The 16,662-nt window shown below is 42.8% G+C and overlaps 1 protein-coding gene across 2 annotated transcripts in view; it reads left to right on the top strand.

Moving 5' to 3' along the window:
- The window catches only part of LOC137375588 (prenylcysteine oxidase-like), a 49,045-nt gene extending 32,617 nt beyond the window's left edge, over positions 1 to 16,428 (top strand). For both annotated transcript variants that reach the window (XM_068042948.1, XM_068042949.1), the window contains exon 6: positions 14,544 to 16,428. In XM_068042948.1, coding sequence (XP_067899049.1) covers positions 14,544 to 15,202 — 659 coding nt within the window. In that variant the 3' untranslated portion in view covers positions 15,203 to 16,428. The remainder of the gene's footprint in view (positions 1 to 14,543) is intronic.
- The last annotated feature ends 234 nt before the right edge of the window (positions 16,429 to 16,662 follow it).

Raw genomic sequence — 16,662 nt, 5'->3', positions numbered from 1 at the left:
CCTAACCTTTGTCAAGGTCTAGTTCGAAATTGGATAGTCAACATCGGTTCGCACTGTTCTGGTCTCTGTATCATGATGTCTGAGTTGTTGATCATGGTCTCCATATCCTTGGATATCCCAGGCCACCATACTGAAGATTGTGCTCTCGCTCTGCACTTGGTTATACCCAAATGGCCTGGGTGTAAACAATCTCAGATATCGTATCTTATTGAAGTAGGAATAACAATTCTGTCGTTGTAAATTAATAAGTCATCAACTTATGGTTAAGTATTTCCTGTACTCGTGGAAAGTCTTCATTGTTCTCCCTCTTTGACTTTCTTGTGACCACCCATGTGTACAATATTGTCTAATGTGGATGCACTCTTCGTCATTCTTCCGTGCTTGTCATATTGCTGGCCAACTTTGTGCTGTGTGTGGCCAATATGATTCTATAGCACCTACGAACTTCACATGTTCCTGTGTTAGATGATCTACTGTTGCCCTCGATAACACATCAGCCGACGATTGAAAGGAATTGTTTACCTTTTGTTTTCTTGACTTTGGCTACCTTCTTAATTAACTGCAGTTCTAAGCATGCATTTCTGCTCAGTAAGGAAAATTCTTGATTTATGTAAGACATACAAGGTCTCTACCAGTTGTCTCCCTCTCTGTGTTTAAGAGCTGCTTGGAGTTTGCCTTTTACTCCCGTCTGAACCATGCAATTCTCGTTCTGTTGGTTGCAGGTCAGACAATACTGCGATGTTAGCACCTGTGTCAAGCTTAAAATTCGTGAGGGCTCCATTCACGCAGATATCTGCCAACCAGAAATCTTGATCTGGGTTACTGATTTCTCATGAGAAATATCCTGGTTCTTTCTCTTGTGGATATTGCTGTACTTGATTCACTGCTCTTTCCGTGAAGTTCTTCTACTTTGTACCCTTAAGCGAATAAATTTTGCTCTGGCACATTTTCCCATAATGTCCAGTTTTTCCACAATTAAAACACCGTTTTACTTGCTGGGCACTGCTCTCGTCTGTGGGCCTTCCTGGCTCCACAACATTGACAAGGTTTTCCTGTGTCATACGCTTCTCACTTGTATGTTTTTTCTGTTCCACAAAGAGTTTCCCTGGCTTTGGCTTAACCAGTTGCACGGGCATTGGACTCCTTCATATCCGTGGCTTGTCTTCAGCTTGTAGGATGTCCCTATTCTGTTGCAAACTTCAGTCTGTCTAACAATTTGAATGGCCTTTTCCAGTATAAGATCTTCCTTGGATTGCAACAGATCTGACTAGGATTTATCAGCTATGCCGATGACTGTCCTGTCCTTGATTAGTTCTGCCTTTAATTCACCGTATTCGTAACCTTCTGCCAATCAATACAGATCATTAATAAAGGAGTCTACAGATTAGCCAATCATCGGCACCAACTTATTAAATTTGGCCCTTTCCAAGATTTTATTGCTGCAAAAATTAAATACCTCTTCGAACTTATCAGAAGCCTCGTTGATCCCTTGTGGGACACTTATACCATGCACAATTGCACGTTCTGAATATAGAAGGGTCTTCACTTCCACTTCAGATTTTGTATGGCGTTGAGAAGCAATTCCAAACCTTGGGAACTTCTTTCTCCATAATAGCCAATTTTGCATCTGATTGGGCCCCTCTTGATTCTGGAAAATCTCAGGTATTTCCAATTTTGGATCCATATGGCTTCCTTTTCTTATGCATTCAGGGTGTTCCCTCTTTAAGAAATTCTGTTTTTTTTTTTAGGCTTGTTTGCTTTAATGGAGGCGTCCCTGCTGTTTTGGGGGCTTTCCTTGGTTTCTGGGAGTTCCCGCTCCTTTCAGGGGATACCCGCTCTTCTTCCTCATGTTCAGCCTGAGTGAAGGATTGGTTTTTTCCATTTTCTTTTCACTTTCTGAGCACAATGCCTTTTGAAAATTAATTCAAGCTTTTCAAAGGGCTTCTAATTTGATGTCCGACCATTGGTACCATGTCTCACCTGATCTCTAGAGTCTACTTGCAGGCCACCATGCTTCTGTGGTGCAGCCTGCATCTCTGTGTTCTAACTCACCACAGCTCCAGAGCTCTTCACAGCCTTTTCTGCAGGTAAGTATTTTTCTTACTGTACTGGACCAGTATTTATCTTAATTTCTCAGTTCACCACTGTTTTACTGCTGCCACCATGTTTTGTGTTGTTGTATTATTAGTAGCGTCTTCAGTAGTGTTTCAGGGATGATCTGGAGAAAGGCTCAGGTAAAGGGTTAACTTAGAATTGTTTATTATTTACATTATACTATATACACACTCCTCAAGCCACTTAAGCTAGCATCTTCTGTGTTACTGTTTCTTCTCTGGCCTATCTCATGTGACTGTTGCATTATCACTCTTACCGTGGGAGGGGTCTCTCTCACTGTCTTCTGTGTTAACCCTTTACATCCTTATACTATGCTCTCCATCGCCCGATTGTCCCCCTCCCAAGACTTGCCAAGGGCTGCTGTCAGCGACACTGACCCGAAATTGAACAGCTGTTGACCAGTGAGCTGCCTGGGTCAGCAGTGTGTACAGCTTATGTAAATGGGGTACAAGGCCCATGATAGACTGTGCCTTGGACCTACCCATTCCCTGCACAGTAGGTGGACGCCAAAACATTTCTAGGCCCATAAGTTTTTTTTTGTCAGCTTTATTTCAGTACTGATTTTTAACGGTGTAGGTCAATTTCAGGTCCGTTTTATTCATCTAGGACCGGCAGTGAACAAAAGTGAAGGCTGGTACTCAATGGTTGCACTGCCATATTGTCAAGGTACATCATAAATAACTATAACACTGCGTATTTGCAAGTGCCCAGGCCTTCTGCCAGTTAATTGCTACTGCATCAGTGTTTCTTTTTAAAAATAATTGGCTTGATTTTAGTGGTGAATCTTTGCCGGAAATCCCAGCTAGGCTCACTTGTGATCTGCTTGGCCAGTCCATCGGGTAATGACTGCATCAAAATAAGACAAGGCCTTGGATCAAAGGGAGAAAGGAATTTTAGATGCTGTTAATGTTCAACTGTTAATCACCTTCCTTCCTTCTATGATTCACAACATGCTTCAGGTAAGCACTAGTCACATGCATGTAGGAGTATACAGAACAGACCTTTTTGATATTCAGAATAGGTGATCACAGAATCACAGAATAATACAGTGCAGAAGAGGCCCTTCGGTCCATCGAGTCTGCACCGATGCATTAAAGACACCTGACCTGTCTACCGAATCCCATTTGCCAGCACTTGGCCCATAGCCTTGAATGTTATGACATGCCAAGTGCTCATCCAGGTACTTTTTAAAGGATGTGAGTCAACCTGCCTCTACCACCCTCCCAGGCAGGGCATTCCAGACCGTCACCACCCTCTGGGTAAAAAAGTTCTTCCTCCGATCCCCCTTAAACCTCCCGCCCCTCACCTTAAACTTGTGACCCCTCGTAACTGACCCTTCAACTAAGGGGAACAGCTGCTCCCTGTCCATGCCCCTCATAATTTTGTACACCTCAATTAAGTCACCCCTCATTCTTCCCTGCTCCAGCGAAAACAACCCAAGCCTATCCAACCTCTTCATAGCTTAAATGTTCCATCCCAGGCAACATCCTGGTGAATCGCCTCTGCACCCCCTCCAATGCAATCACATCCTTCCTATAATGTGGCGACCAGAATTGCACACAGTATTCCAGCTGTGGCCTTACCAAAGTTCTGTACAACTCCAACATGACCTCCCTGCTTTTGTAATCTATGCCTCGATTGATAAAGGCAAGTGTCCCATATGCCTTTTTCACCACCCTATTAACCTGCCCTTCTGCCTTCAGAGATCTATGGACAAACACGCCAAGGTCCCTTTGTTCCTCGGAACTTCCCAGTGTCAGGCCATTCATTGAATACTTCCGTGTCACATTACTCCTTCCCAAGTGTATCACCTCACTCTTTTCAGAGTTAAATTTCATCTGCTACTTTTCTGCCCATTTGACCATCCCGTCTATATCTTCCTGTAACCTAAGACACTCCACCTCGCTGTTAACCACTTGGCCAATCTTTGTGTCATCCGCGAACTTACTGATCCTACCCCCACATAGTCATCTATGTCGTTTATATAAATGACAAACAATAGGGGACCCAGCACAGGTCCCTGTGGTACGCCACTGGACACTGACTTCCAGTCACTAAAACAGCCGTCTGTCATCACTCTCTGTCTCCTACAGCTAAGCCAAGTGATCAATATACTGTATACAGAAAGTGGCTTTTGGTTTCTAGTTCTATCTTACAAGCCCTCTGAAGAACTGTTGAAAAGCATACTTCAGTTTCATATCCTGGCCAGGATTTTATCTGGGCGATGGGGGTTTTGGCATCCGGAAAAAGCGATGCTGAGAACCCTGCATCGCCTCTTCTGTGGGAGGCCCGCCAAGTCTAGTGCCAATTCGGCGCTTAACTGGACAGCGGCGAGCCTTTCACTGGATCAAGGACCCCAGCGATGAAAGTCCTGCCTCTGAGAGTTGCTGGCCAGTCAGGGACTGGCAGCTCTTGAATTGAGCAGCGCCACTGTGAAGATGGTGGCTGCTGTCAGTGGAGCACCCACCCGAGGGCTAAGAATGGCGCTGGACCCAGGCCACAGGTAGATCAGGGTGGGAAGGGTCTCGTGAGGTGGCATCGCGGGGGGCGGGCGGGTGTGTAGAGGGCTTAGTAGCAAGGATAGGGGGATGGCTCTCCGGGCCCCCACCTTCCCAATGCCAAGTCCCTCGTTCAGACGCTAAGTGCATTTTAACGAGGGACTCCACCCCACCCCGGAGCCAGCAAGAAGCCCATACGGTTTTTCGTGCTATGCTTCCCGACAGGGCTGCCCGCCGTGCGGCTAATTGCAGTGATAGGCGGGTGAGGCCCTTAATTGGGCATTAATTGCCCACTTAGGGGCCTCAGTTGGCGGGGCAGGAAAGCCATTTACAGGTCTGCCTGCCCGGACTTAATTTTGGTGGAGGGAGGAAGGTTTGCCCCTCCCCACCAGCATCCCACTTGATTTATTGCTCTCCCCACTTCCAAAGCCATTGTGGGGGATGAGCATTAAATTTCCCCCCCCCCTTTTTCATTTGTCGACATCAAAGTACATATCACAGATAAGACTCATGAAGTATCTGTTCCTGACCCTTGGAAAACAGTCTATTCATGTGAACAGTTGTAGTTGCTTACTTCAAAGCTACTTCTCTCAAAAGTCTTCCTGACTTAACTGTTCTTGAATGCTTTGAAGAGTATTCTTATTAACTGTTATCTGTCTACTATAGTTAATGGACTTCTCTGTCTATGTTTATACACTGAAGTCCCATTCACCCATTACCCTTGTGCTCGCTGACCTATATTGGCTCTCGGTTACGCAACGCCTTGATTTACAAATTCTCAACCTTGTTGTGAAGTCCCTTCATGGCCTTCCTCTTCCCTATCTCTATAATTCTGCAGCCCTGCAACCCTCAGATATTTGTGCTGCTCCAACTCTGGCCTCTTGCGCATACTCTATTTTGTTTGCTCCACCATTGGTGGCTGTGTTTTTAGCTGCTAAGGCCCAAAATTCTGGGATTACATTCTTAAACCTCTCTGCCTCTCTACCTCTTTTTTTTTTCTCCTTTTAAGACATAAGACACTCCTTTAAAACTTCCCTCTTTTACCAAACTTTTGGTCATCTGCCCTAATATTGCTTTATGTGGCTCAGTATCAAATTTTGTTTGATAACACTGCTGTGAAGTGCCTTGGAATGTTTTACTATCTTTAAGACACTAGATAAATGAAAGTTGTTATATTTTAATCACTCAAACTTGATCTCTTCACAGCCACTTATTTCTTTACACAGGCATTTCTTGTAAATAATATGCTAAAGCCTGGCTTTCTTCGCACAACATGGCAAAGCCATCCTGTTTATCTTGGAAGGTCTGTTGCTCCAAGACATAAAGAAGCTTGATTGGCCCGTAACACTCCAGGATATCCAACTGCTGCATTGTAGAAGCTAAGCCAAAAGAAGTGGATTAGATCTTTCAGTCCTGCAGATAGAGGGAGTTCACCTGAGTGCAAAGGATAGGGGGGGAAGGAAAAAAGAAATTTTGAGATATGTAAACAAAAAATGAACTTCTGTATGAAAAGTTTGAGCAGCACATTTGGTTAGTTAACTACAGATGTAAAGTTATTTGATTTTTTTTTTTAGGCATGAACATCTTGTTCAGGGAGTGATTTGTTAACCAGTGTAAGGGGAGTATGAAATTCTAACTTCATTTTTAGTCCATAACCAACTTTCTTTTCTTTGTTACTTTCCAGTTTTTTCCCTCAACAAATTAACTCTTTGGGCTTGTAGAACCTGCCCTCAACCACTTTCTGGCACCTCACTGAAGTGGCAGCCATTCGTATGGGGTTATCTTGATATTTATAACAGCTATTTGACTCCAAGAGGCGTCACAGCTGACATCTGCCTCTCTTTCACCCAATGCATCACACAAATTCATTGCAATACTGAGAACAAAGTAGGAATCCAGATTATAAATCCCCCAACAGCAGCACAGATGTGATCAGCTAACTAATCACAGACAAGAGATCAAATCTGTGATGAGACTCCTTGGTCTATGTGGGTCATTCATTCATTGGAGAAGCTCAGTGGAATCTTCAGGGGAACTAGTGAACAGCCATAAAAAATGTTGTGTGGTCTCATGACTTATAGTACAGGCACATTGATGACCTCAATGAACAGTACTGCTGACTGGAAGGACTGGGTTCCACGCTTAAGGAGATTGTCTCATAAGAACTTTTATCTCATCTGTGCGATTTAGGGGAGGTGCTCAGTGGGTGTCTGCAGTGCATCTTATAGATGGTACACACTGCCACTGTGCGTCGGTGGTAGAGGGAGTGAATGTTTGTAGATGGGGTGCCAATCAAGCGGGCTGCTTTGTCCTGGATGGTGTCGAGCTTCTTGAGTGTTGGAGTTGCACCCATCCAGGCAAATGGAGAGTATTCTATCACACTCCTGACTTGTGCCATGTAGATGGTGGACAGACTTTGGGGAGTCAGGAGGTGTGTTACACGCTGCAGGATTCCTAGCCTCTGACCTGTTCTTGTAGCCATGGTATTTATATGGCTACTCCAGTTCAGTTTCTGATCAATGGTAACCACCAGGATGTTGATAGTGGGGGATTCAGCGACTGTCATGCTGTTGAATGTCAAAGGGAGATAGTTAGATTCTCTCTTGTTGGAGATGGTCATTGCCTGGCACTTCTGTGGTGCGAAATTAATTTGCCACTTATCAGCCCAAGCCTGGTTATTGTCCAGGTCTTGCTGCATTTCTACACGGACTGCTTCAGTATTTGAGGAGTCATAAATGGTGCTGAACATTGTGCAATCATCAGCAAACATCCCCATTTCTGACCTTATGATGAAGGAAGGTCATTGATGAAGCAGCTGAAGATGGTTGGGCCTAGGACACTACCCTGTGGAACTCTTGCAGTGATGTCCTGGAGCTGAGATGATTGACCTCCAACAACCACAACCATTTTCCTTTGGGCTAGTTATGACTCCAGCCAGCGGAGCGTTTTCCCCCGATTCCCTATTGACTCCAGTTTTGCTCAGGCTCCTTGATGCCATACTTGGTCAAATGCTGTCTTGATGTCGAGGGCAGTCACTCTCACCTCACCTCTTGAGTTCAGCTCTTTTGTCCATGTTTGGACCAAGGCTGTAATGAGGTCAGAAGCTGAATGACCCTGGTGGAACCCAAACTGAGCTTCACTGAGTAGGTTATTGCTAAGCAAGTGCCGATTGATAGCACTGTTGGCAACACCTTCCATCACTTTACTGATGATTGAGAGTAGACTGACAGGGTGGTAATTGGCCAGGTTGGATTTGTCCTTTTTATGCACAGGACATATCTGGGGAACTTTCCACATTGCCGGATAGATGCTACAGCTCTACTGGAACAGCTTGGCTAGGAGCACAGGTCTTCAGTACTATTGCTGGAATGTTGTCAGGGCCCATAGCCTTTGCAGTATCCAGAGCCTTCAGTCGTTTCTTGATATCACGCGGAGTGAATCGAATTGGCTGAAGTCTGGCATCTGTGATGCTGGGGACTTCAGGAGGAGGCCAAGATGGATCATCCACTCGGCACTTCTGGCTGAAGATGGTCGCAAATGCTTCAGCCTTATCTTTTGCATTGATGTGCTGGGCTCCCGTATCATTGAGGATGGGGATATTTGTGGAGCCACCTCCTCCCTGTTAGTTGTTGAATTGTCCACTGCCATTCACGGCTGGATGTGGCAGGACTGCAGAGCTTAGATCTGATCCGTTGGTTATGGGATCGCTTAGCTCTGTCTATCGCATGCGGCTTAGGCAGTTTGGCATGCAAGTAGTCCTGTGTTGTATCTTCACCAGGTTGACTGCTCATTTTGAGGCATGCCTGGTGCTGCTCCTGGGATGTCCTCTTGCACTCTTCATTGAATCAGTGTTAGTCCCCCAGCTTGATGATGATTGAGGAGTGGAGTGATATCCCAAACCATGAAGTTACAGATGTGGTTGAGTACAATTCTGCTGCTGATGGCCCACAGTGCCTCAAGGACGCCCAGTTTTGAGTTGCTAGATCTGTTCTATCCCTTTGAGCACAGTGGTAGTGCCACACAACATGATGGAGGGTCTCCTCAATGTGAAGACGGGACTTGGTCTCCACAAGGACTGCATGGTGATCACTCCTCCCAATACTGTCATGGACAGATGCATCTATGGCAGACAGATTGGTGAGGATGAGGTCAAGTATATGTTTCCCTCTTGTTGGTTCCCTCACCACGTGCTGCAGTCCCAGTCTAGCAGCTACGTCCTTTAGGACTTAGCCAGCTCGGTCAGTAGTGGTGCTTCTGAGCCACTTCTGGTGATGGGACATTGAAGTCCCCCACCCAGAGTACATTCTGCGCTCTTGTCACCCTCAGTGCTTCCTCCAACTGGTGTTCAACATGGAGGAGTACTGATTCATCAGCTGGGGGGGGGGGCTGCGGTAGGTGGTAATCAGCAGGAGGTTTCTTTGCCCATGTCTGACCTGATGCCATGAGACTTCATGGAGTCTGGAGTCGATCTGAAAATCGGTCATGTGGCTGAGTCAGTGGATTTTTGTGATTGAGACTCAGATAAATAAGAGCAAGCGAAGAGCAGATGCTTTACCTGCACGGACATAGTCATTTTCACCAACTATTTTAAAGACCGACTATTTTAAATATTATTGGCTCTATTTTTCAGTCCTGAATTGTTTCCGAACATTGGTACCATTTGTCAGACTTCTCCCCTCCCCACCCTGTTACATATGTGCCCTGTTAAAACACTTCTGGCTGTATTCATTTTCTTAATGGAGTAGGAAGATAAAACAGCACATTGGTAAAGAGGTACCCCCACAATAACTGGTAGAACGTTTGTTCACACTGGATATTTCCACACAGTAACTTCCCTTTGTTTTTCACATTATCAGGCAGAGGTGTTAACTGAGGTCCAAGTGCTTTTTCACAATACTTGGGTCGTCTAGGGACATTCTTGTGCACCTTTATATGGCTGACTGTAGAACCAGAGGAATTACTGTGGGAACCAGAGAGAACCTCTTTATAAGGGTGTAAGAAATGGGTGCAGGAGTTGCCATACAGTGCCTCGAGTCTGCTCTTCATTCAGTAAGATCATGGCTTATCTGATCTTGGTCTCAACTCCCCTATAGTTCAAGAATTTATCTCTCTTAGCCATGAATATATTCAATGGCCCAGCCTCCATAGCTGTCTGAGGTAGAGAATTCCAAAGATTCATGACTCTCAGACGAAATTCCTCCTCATCTTTGTATTAAATGGGCGACTCCTTATTTTGAAACTTAAAAATTCATTCTTGGGACGTGGGCATCACTGGCAAGGCCAGCATTTATTGGCCATCCCATTGTCTCGGCATATGAAGCCAACTCAGAATCTAGATATGTTTCAGTAAGATCATTCTCATTCTTCTAAACTCCAATGAGTATAAGCCCAACCTACTCAACCTTTCCTCATAAGACAACCTCTTCATCCCAGGAATCAACCTATTGAACCTTCTCTGAACTACCTCCAATGCAAGTATATCCCTCCTTTAAATAAGGAAACCAAAACTGTGAGTAGTACTGTAGGTGCAGTCTCACCAATGCCTTGCACAGTTGTAGCAAAACTTCTTTACTTTTATACTCCATCTCCTTTGTAATAAAGGCCAACATTTCACTTGCCTTCCTAATTACTTGCATGCTAACTTTTTGTGTTGCATGTATGAGGACACCCAGATCTCTCTGACTGCAACACGGTCTCTCTCCATTCAAATATATATTTTTTAATTCTTCCTACCTAAAGTGTATTTTTCCTACATTTTCCCATACTCCATCTGCCAAGTTTTTGTCCACTCACAACCTTTCTATATCCATTTGCAGACTCTTTGGGCTGGGCTATTGCCCTCAAATGGGGGCAGGAGTGGTGACGATTGGGTAGCAAAATTTGCACCGCTGCGTGCTGTGCCAGTTTGCCAGCACCATCCCACCCTGGGCCATTTTCCCTGAGGTGGATCAGGGGATGAAGGGCTACCCACCTGCAAGCAGCGGGTAGACAATTAATGTAATATAATTGACCTTAATTGACCATTTACAGAGGCTGTCTGAAATTTGCTAGTTGGCTTGCGGGCCTCCCAAGGCATTAGGACAAGACCAGCTGCCTGAAGGCCCTCACTACCTGCCTGGCCATAGCTGCGGCCACAGGTCGCCCTGTGGAGAGGTTTCCACTTCACAATTGTAGCCCAACTGCTACGTCTATTTTTTTAAATTTACAAGTTTAACAAGTTGGAGACAGGGCGTCTCAAGCTGGAGGCGCCCTCTCTATTTGAAGTGCAGGCTGCTGCCCCTTCTGAGCTGGAGGGCCTCCTATTCACCCTCCAGCTTCAAGAGCCTGCCCGCTGTCCTTATTTGGATGATGAGGCCCTGCTCTGGCCACTAATTGGCCACTTTTGGGAAAATCATTGCTGGGTGATTGTTTTTTCACACACTGTGGATTTTGATACCCCCATTTGACCTCGACGACATGGTCCCGGCCCAAAACCTAACATCCTGACTTTTGTGTTCTCACAACTTGCTTTCCCACCTAAATTTGCCAACCTAAAAATGATCCATTAATCCCGACTCTCTTGTTTCTATTAGTTGGTCGATCCTCTATCCATGCTAATATATTACCCCCAATACCATGAGCTCTTAACCTTGTGCAGTCACCTTTTATGTGGCACCTTAACAAATGCCTTTTGCAAATCCAAATACACAACATCTACTGGTTCCCCTTTATCTACCCTGCTCATTACATCCTCCAAAAACTCTATCAAATTTGTCAAACACAATTTCCATTTCACAAAACCATGTAAACGCTTATTGATTGTATTACGATTTTCCAAATGTTCTGCTACTACTTCCTCAATAATGAATTGCAGCGTTTTTTCAATGACTGATGTTGGGCTAACTGGCCTATAGTGTCCTGCTTTCTTGAATAGGGGCGTTACAGTTGCAGGTTTCCAATCTGCTGGGACTTTTCAAGAATCTAGGGAATTTTGGAAGATTACAACCAATACATCCACTATCTCTCTCTGTGGTTGCTTCCTTTAAGACCCTAGGATGCAGGCAATCAGGTCCAGGATGCTGCCAGCCTTTAGTCCTGTTGGCTTGCCTAATATTTTTTCTCTGGTGATTGTTTTAAATTTCTCCCTGATTTTCTACTATTATTGAGATGCTTTTAGTCACTTCTACCATGAAGACTGATGCCAAATATTTGTTCAAAGTTTCTGCCATATCCTTGTTTCCCATCATTAATTCCCAGTCTCATCCTGTGTGGGACCAATGTTTATTTTAGCTACTCTCTTCCTTTTTATATACTTGTAGAAGCTCTTACTGTCTGTTTTTATATTTCATGCTAGTTTGCCATCATTTATTTTCTCTTTTTTTTTAGTCATCCTTTGCTAGTTTCTAAAATGTTCCCAATCTTCTGGCCTACCCCTAATCTTTGCAACATTGTATGCCTTTTCATTCAATTTGATACCATCTTTAACTTCCTAAGTTAGCCATGGATTGTTCATTCTTATCATAGTCTTTCTTACTCAATGGATATATCTTTGAGAGTTATGAACCATCTCCTTAAAAGACTGCCACTGCTTATCTGCCATCTTAACCTTTTAATCTGTTTTCCCAGTCCACTTTAGCCAATTTTGTCTTCATACCCTTGTAATTGCCTTTATTTAAGTTTAAAACACTAGTCTGAAATCCAAAATTCTCGCCCTTAAACTGAATATGAAATTCATCATGTTATGATCACTCTTCCCTGGAGGATCCTTTACTATGCAATCATTAATTAATCCTTCCTTAATGCACATTACCAGATCTAAATTAGCCTGTTCCCTAGTTGATTCCGTGGCATATTGTTCAAAGAAACTGTCCCGAAATATACTCTGAACTCATCCTCAAGGCTACCTTTGGCAGTTTGATTTGTCCAATCTATGAGGATTAAAGTCAACCTGATTATTGTAGTACCTTTCTTACAAGCCCCCATTATTTCTTGATTTATACTGTGTCCTACAGTTTAGCTATAGTTAGGGGGGGCACTATAAACTACCCACCAATGACTTCTTTCCATTGCTGTTTCTTATCTCCACCCAAACTGATTCTACATCTCCTGAGCTGAGATCATTTCTCACTACCGTACTGATCTTCTCTCATCTGCTTATCATCTCAGCCAGGGAATGTGAAGAGTACCCTAAAATGGAGAAAGGGAATTTTTTTTACGAAGTCTGTGTTCCCACTACGGAACTGTACCATAGAGAACAGAAGGTTAAGGTTTATTTTGTGTCTTGTTCGTGGTGATAAAATTGACTCCAGTATCCTGTGGTATTGAATTTAGGATGAAATTGGAAGAAGTTTAGAAGCCTTTGTCAACACCACAGTTGGGAATCTTATCCATTAGCTGGACTCAAATGTTAATATTCTATTTTTTGAGTCAGAAGCTTATGATTCAACTCGCATTCCATGTCTTGAACAAATTAAGCAAGACTGGCATTTCTGAAATAGTTTTGATTACTGCATTGTTGATGTGCTATCTTTCGATGAAATATTAAATCAAGATCTCAACTGCCTATTCTGGTGTATGCTAAAGATTCCTTGGCAATATTCAAAGAGCAGCAGCGAGTTCTACCATTGTTCAGATCAACATTCATCCTGCAGAGGGCTCTGCTAAAAAGTATCTAAATGAGAGGAAAGGAGTATGGATCAAAACCATAATGACCCCTCAAAGAATAAAGGTAGAATTAGCAGAGCAAATAATATTTTGGAGACAGCTTCAGAGCATCAACCCAGTAGTGATGCACTTTACATGTTAAAAATACTGATATTCACTTCCTTAAAAAAAAAAGTCAGTAATATTTGGTTATCCGTTGCTGAAATATTCGCGTCAACATGAAACTGATTTTTAAAAAAACTAATCAAATACTTTATCCATTTTGAGGACATTTAATTATAGTTGAAATAATTGATTCTAACTTTGTATAGAAAACTATTGAGACCACATACAGAATATTGTATGCCAGTTTGGGTATTCACTTCAAGATCACATTATTTTTAGAGAGCGTTCAAAGGAGAGTGACCGGGTTAATTCTGGGGTTTGGGACTCTTGAATTGTGAGGAGAGATTTGCTGGACTCTTTCTTTTGGAAGAAAGAAGATTAATGACACTTTGTAAAGTCTTGCACATGTCCCTGAGAAACAAAAATTATATAGAAGTAAACAGGTTTTTTGACTTGGACTGTGAACATAGAATTAGAGGATGCAGGTTTAAAAATAACAAGCCTCAGCAGAGACTTGAAAGTGGAAGAAACTCTCTTCCTCCTTACGGAGTAGAGTAGAATCCTAAGGAAAGCTGCTTTGGGATCTTAGGAGAGTGACCAAAGTGTGCCACTCTTCCACATTTGTGTCCTAAAAATGCAGCCAGTCTCCAGAAACTGGATACAAATGGAGTGCTGGTATTTTGCATGTGCACCTCCCCCTGTCCACATGTATGAAGTACTGAGGTTATGACTGGAAAAATCACTTTAGTGTTATTAAACAGGATTAAGCTACTTAACCAGCATGACTACTGGCTCTAGAAAGACGGCGGCAGTTTGGAAAACCCTTTTTTTCCCCCTTTTTTAAAAAAAAAGGCACAGATCTGCTGAACCTTTTTTAAGTATTTTTTTAAAAAAATAATTCCATGCATTTGGTTGGTGCCTCGAGCTATCCAAGACCTGTGTGTTGGCAGACAGTGGCACAAGGTGATAAAAGGGCAGCAGAAGCAGCAAGCAGGATTGAAGGGTTGCATGTCCTTTGCCCACTCTATTCTTGGTATTCTTATTGAAATTTACCAGTGATATGTTTTATGCTTAAAAAAAGAGAGAATGCAGGCTTATTCTTTTACAGGACTGATTAAGAAAAGATATGTTTGCAAATTTCAGTCTATTTCCATAAATAATTCTAAAATTTTCTTTCTATAGGAGATAAATCCCTTTACCAAGTCAAGTATGAAAATGAAGAGGAAGGCGGTTACGATTTCTATGACATTGTAGTCATTGCAACTCCTTTACATCGGGAAACTACAAATATCACCTTCAGTGGTCTGACACCGCCAGTCACAGATTTTCCTGGTCACTACCAACATATGATTGTTTCTGTAGTTCATGGTTACCTCAATTCCTCATATTTTGGGTTCCCAGATCCTAAACTCTTCCCATTTGCAGCAATTCTAACAACAGAAAATCCAAAGCTTTTTATGTTTAGCACAGCCAGTATTTGCCCAGTGAATATCACCAGTAATTACAGAAGAAAGCAACCACAGGAGGCTGCTGTATGGAAGGTCTTCTCCCCCTCCCCCCTCACTAAAGAACAACTGAAGACACTCTTTCTTTCATACTACTCTGTCCAAGTTACTGATTGGCTAGCATATCCTCAGTATGTCTCAGTGAAAGGAATCCCTCCCATTATTCTACATGACAACCTGTACTATTTGAATGGTATGGAGTGGACAGCGAGTGCCATGGAAATATGTACCATTGCTGCCAAGAACGTGGCTCTATTGGCATATAATCGGTGGAACCAACAACTGGATAAGATAGATCAGAAAGATTTGGTACATAAAATCAAAACTGAACTGTGAACAAGGGCACAGACAAGCTAATATTGAATGAACAAATAGATTGGATAATGTACTTGAACCTCTGAATTTGAACTTTGAATGCAACAGTTACAGCTTCTATAATTTTAATCTGGTTGTAAATAAGTATTCAATTAAACAGACCCTGTTACTGATTGCTAACCTATTATCAGGAATGATTTTAAGGTTGTGAAATGTCCTTTTTTAAAAATCTACTGTCTTAAGTTGTTTTGTGATTCACAAGGGGGAGGTCACAATGCTAAATTTATAGTTTGGGGGATGATAGAGTGTTTAGATGAACAATTTCATGAATAGAGGTAAAAACAGAAAATGCTCGCAATACTCAGCATGTCAGGCAGCATCTGTGAGGAGAGAAACGAAGTTAAATTTTCAGGTTGATGACCTTCAAAAAGTCATCAACCTGAAACGTTAACTCTGTTTCTGTCTCCGCAGATGCTGCCTGACGTGCTCAGTATTTCCAGCATTTTCTTTTTTTCCTTCAGTTTTCCAGTATCTGCAGTTTTTCTTTTGGCTTTCGTCATGAGTAGAGGGTTCACCTACCTCAGAGAAATCAAATGTCCTGGCTATCACCTTGAACCACTTTGCTGCCATTGTTACTGCATGTGAAAATATATACAGCAACTTCTCATTCAACCTATAAACACAAATGCTTTGTAACCCAATGCACTACGTAGATTGATAGTTCAGAGGTTCTGTCCCAGGGGTTTCCCCCTTTCTGCCCCTTGCCCCAACTCCCCACTGAATTTTGATCCCTGGGATTCCCCAAACATGTTAAGTTACAATTTTACATAAAACAATTAGAAATGCCAATGGAGGTAAAGTACGTCTTCTGAAAGAAGGGGTAACCTATTTTACCCTGGTCTTTGTAGCATTGGAGGATAAAGGAAACGTCATTTGAGGGGGAAGTGCTGTAGGTCGTGAAAGGACCTTAAATGGGGAGAAATATCTTGAACAAAAACAAGTAGATAATACTGTTTGAAGTGCTCATCTTATGTCACAGTTACAAGGCGTTTGGATGGTTGATCAATATGAAGATGCCTCTTCCAGGTATTGACCAGTGCATTTTATTTTCAAGTGCAGTCAGCCTGTTCTTTCCATCAATTTACTCAGTTAAATCTCTAGACATTTATAACTTGCAGGTTAATTGCAGTAAACACAAGAAATGCTGGAAATACTCAGCAGGTCTGGCAGCATCTGTGGGGAGAGAAACAGAGTTAATGTTTCAGGGCAGTGACCCTTCATCAGAACTGGCAAATATTAGAAACGTAAAAAGTTTTAAGCAAGTAAAGCTGGGGTGGGGCAAGAGATAACAAAAGAGGTGTTGATAAGACAAGGTCACAGAGAATAACTGACCAGAAGGTCATGGAGCAAAGACAAAACAATATGTTAATGGTGTGTTGAAAGACAAAGCATTAGTGCAGAGAGAGTGCTAATTGACAGAA

The sequence above is a fragment of the Heterodontus francisci genome, chromosome 12, assembly GCF_036365525.1.
Source record: "Heterodontus francisci isolate sHetFra1 chromosome 12, sHetFra1.hap1, whole genome shotgun sequence".
NCBI lineage: Eukaryota > Metazoa > Chordata > Chondrichthyes > Heterodontiformes > Heterodontidae > Heterodontus > Heterodontus francisci.
Note: the sequence above shows the minus strand (reverse complement) of the source record. Positions and strands in the feature narration are given on the sequence as shown.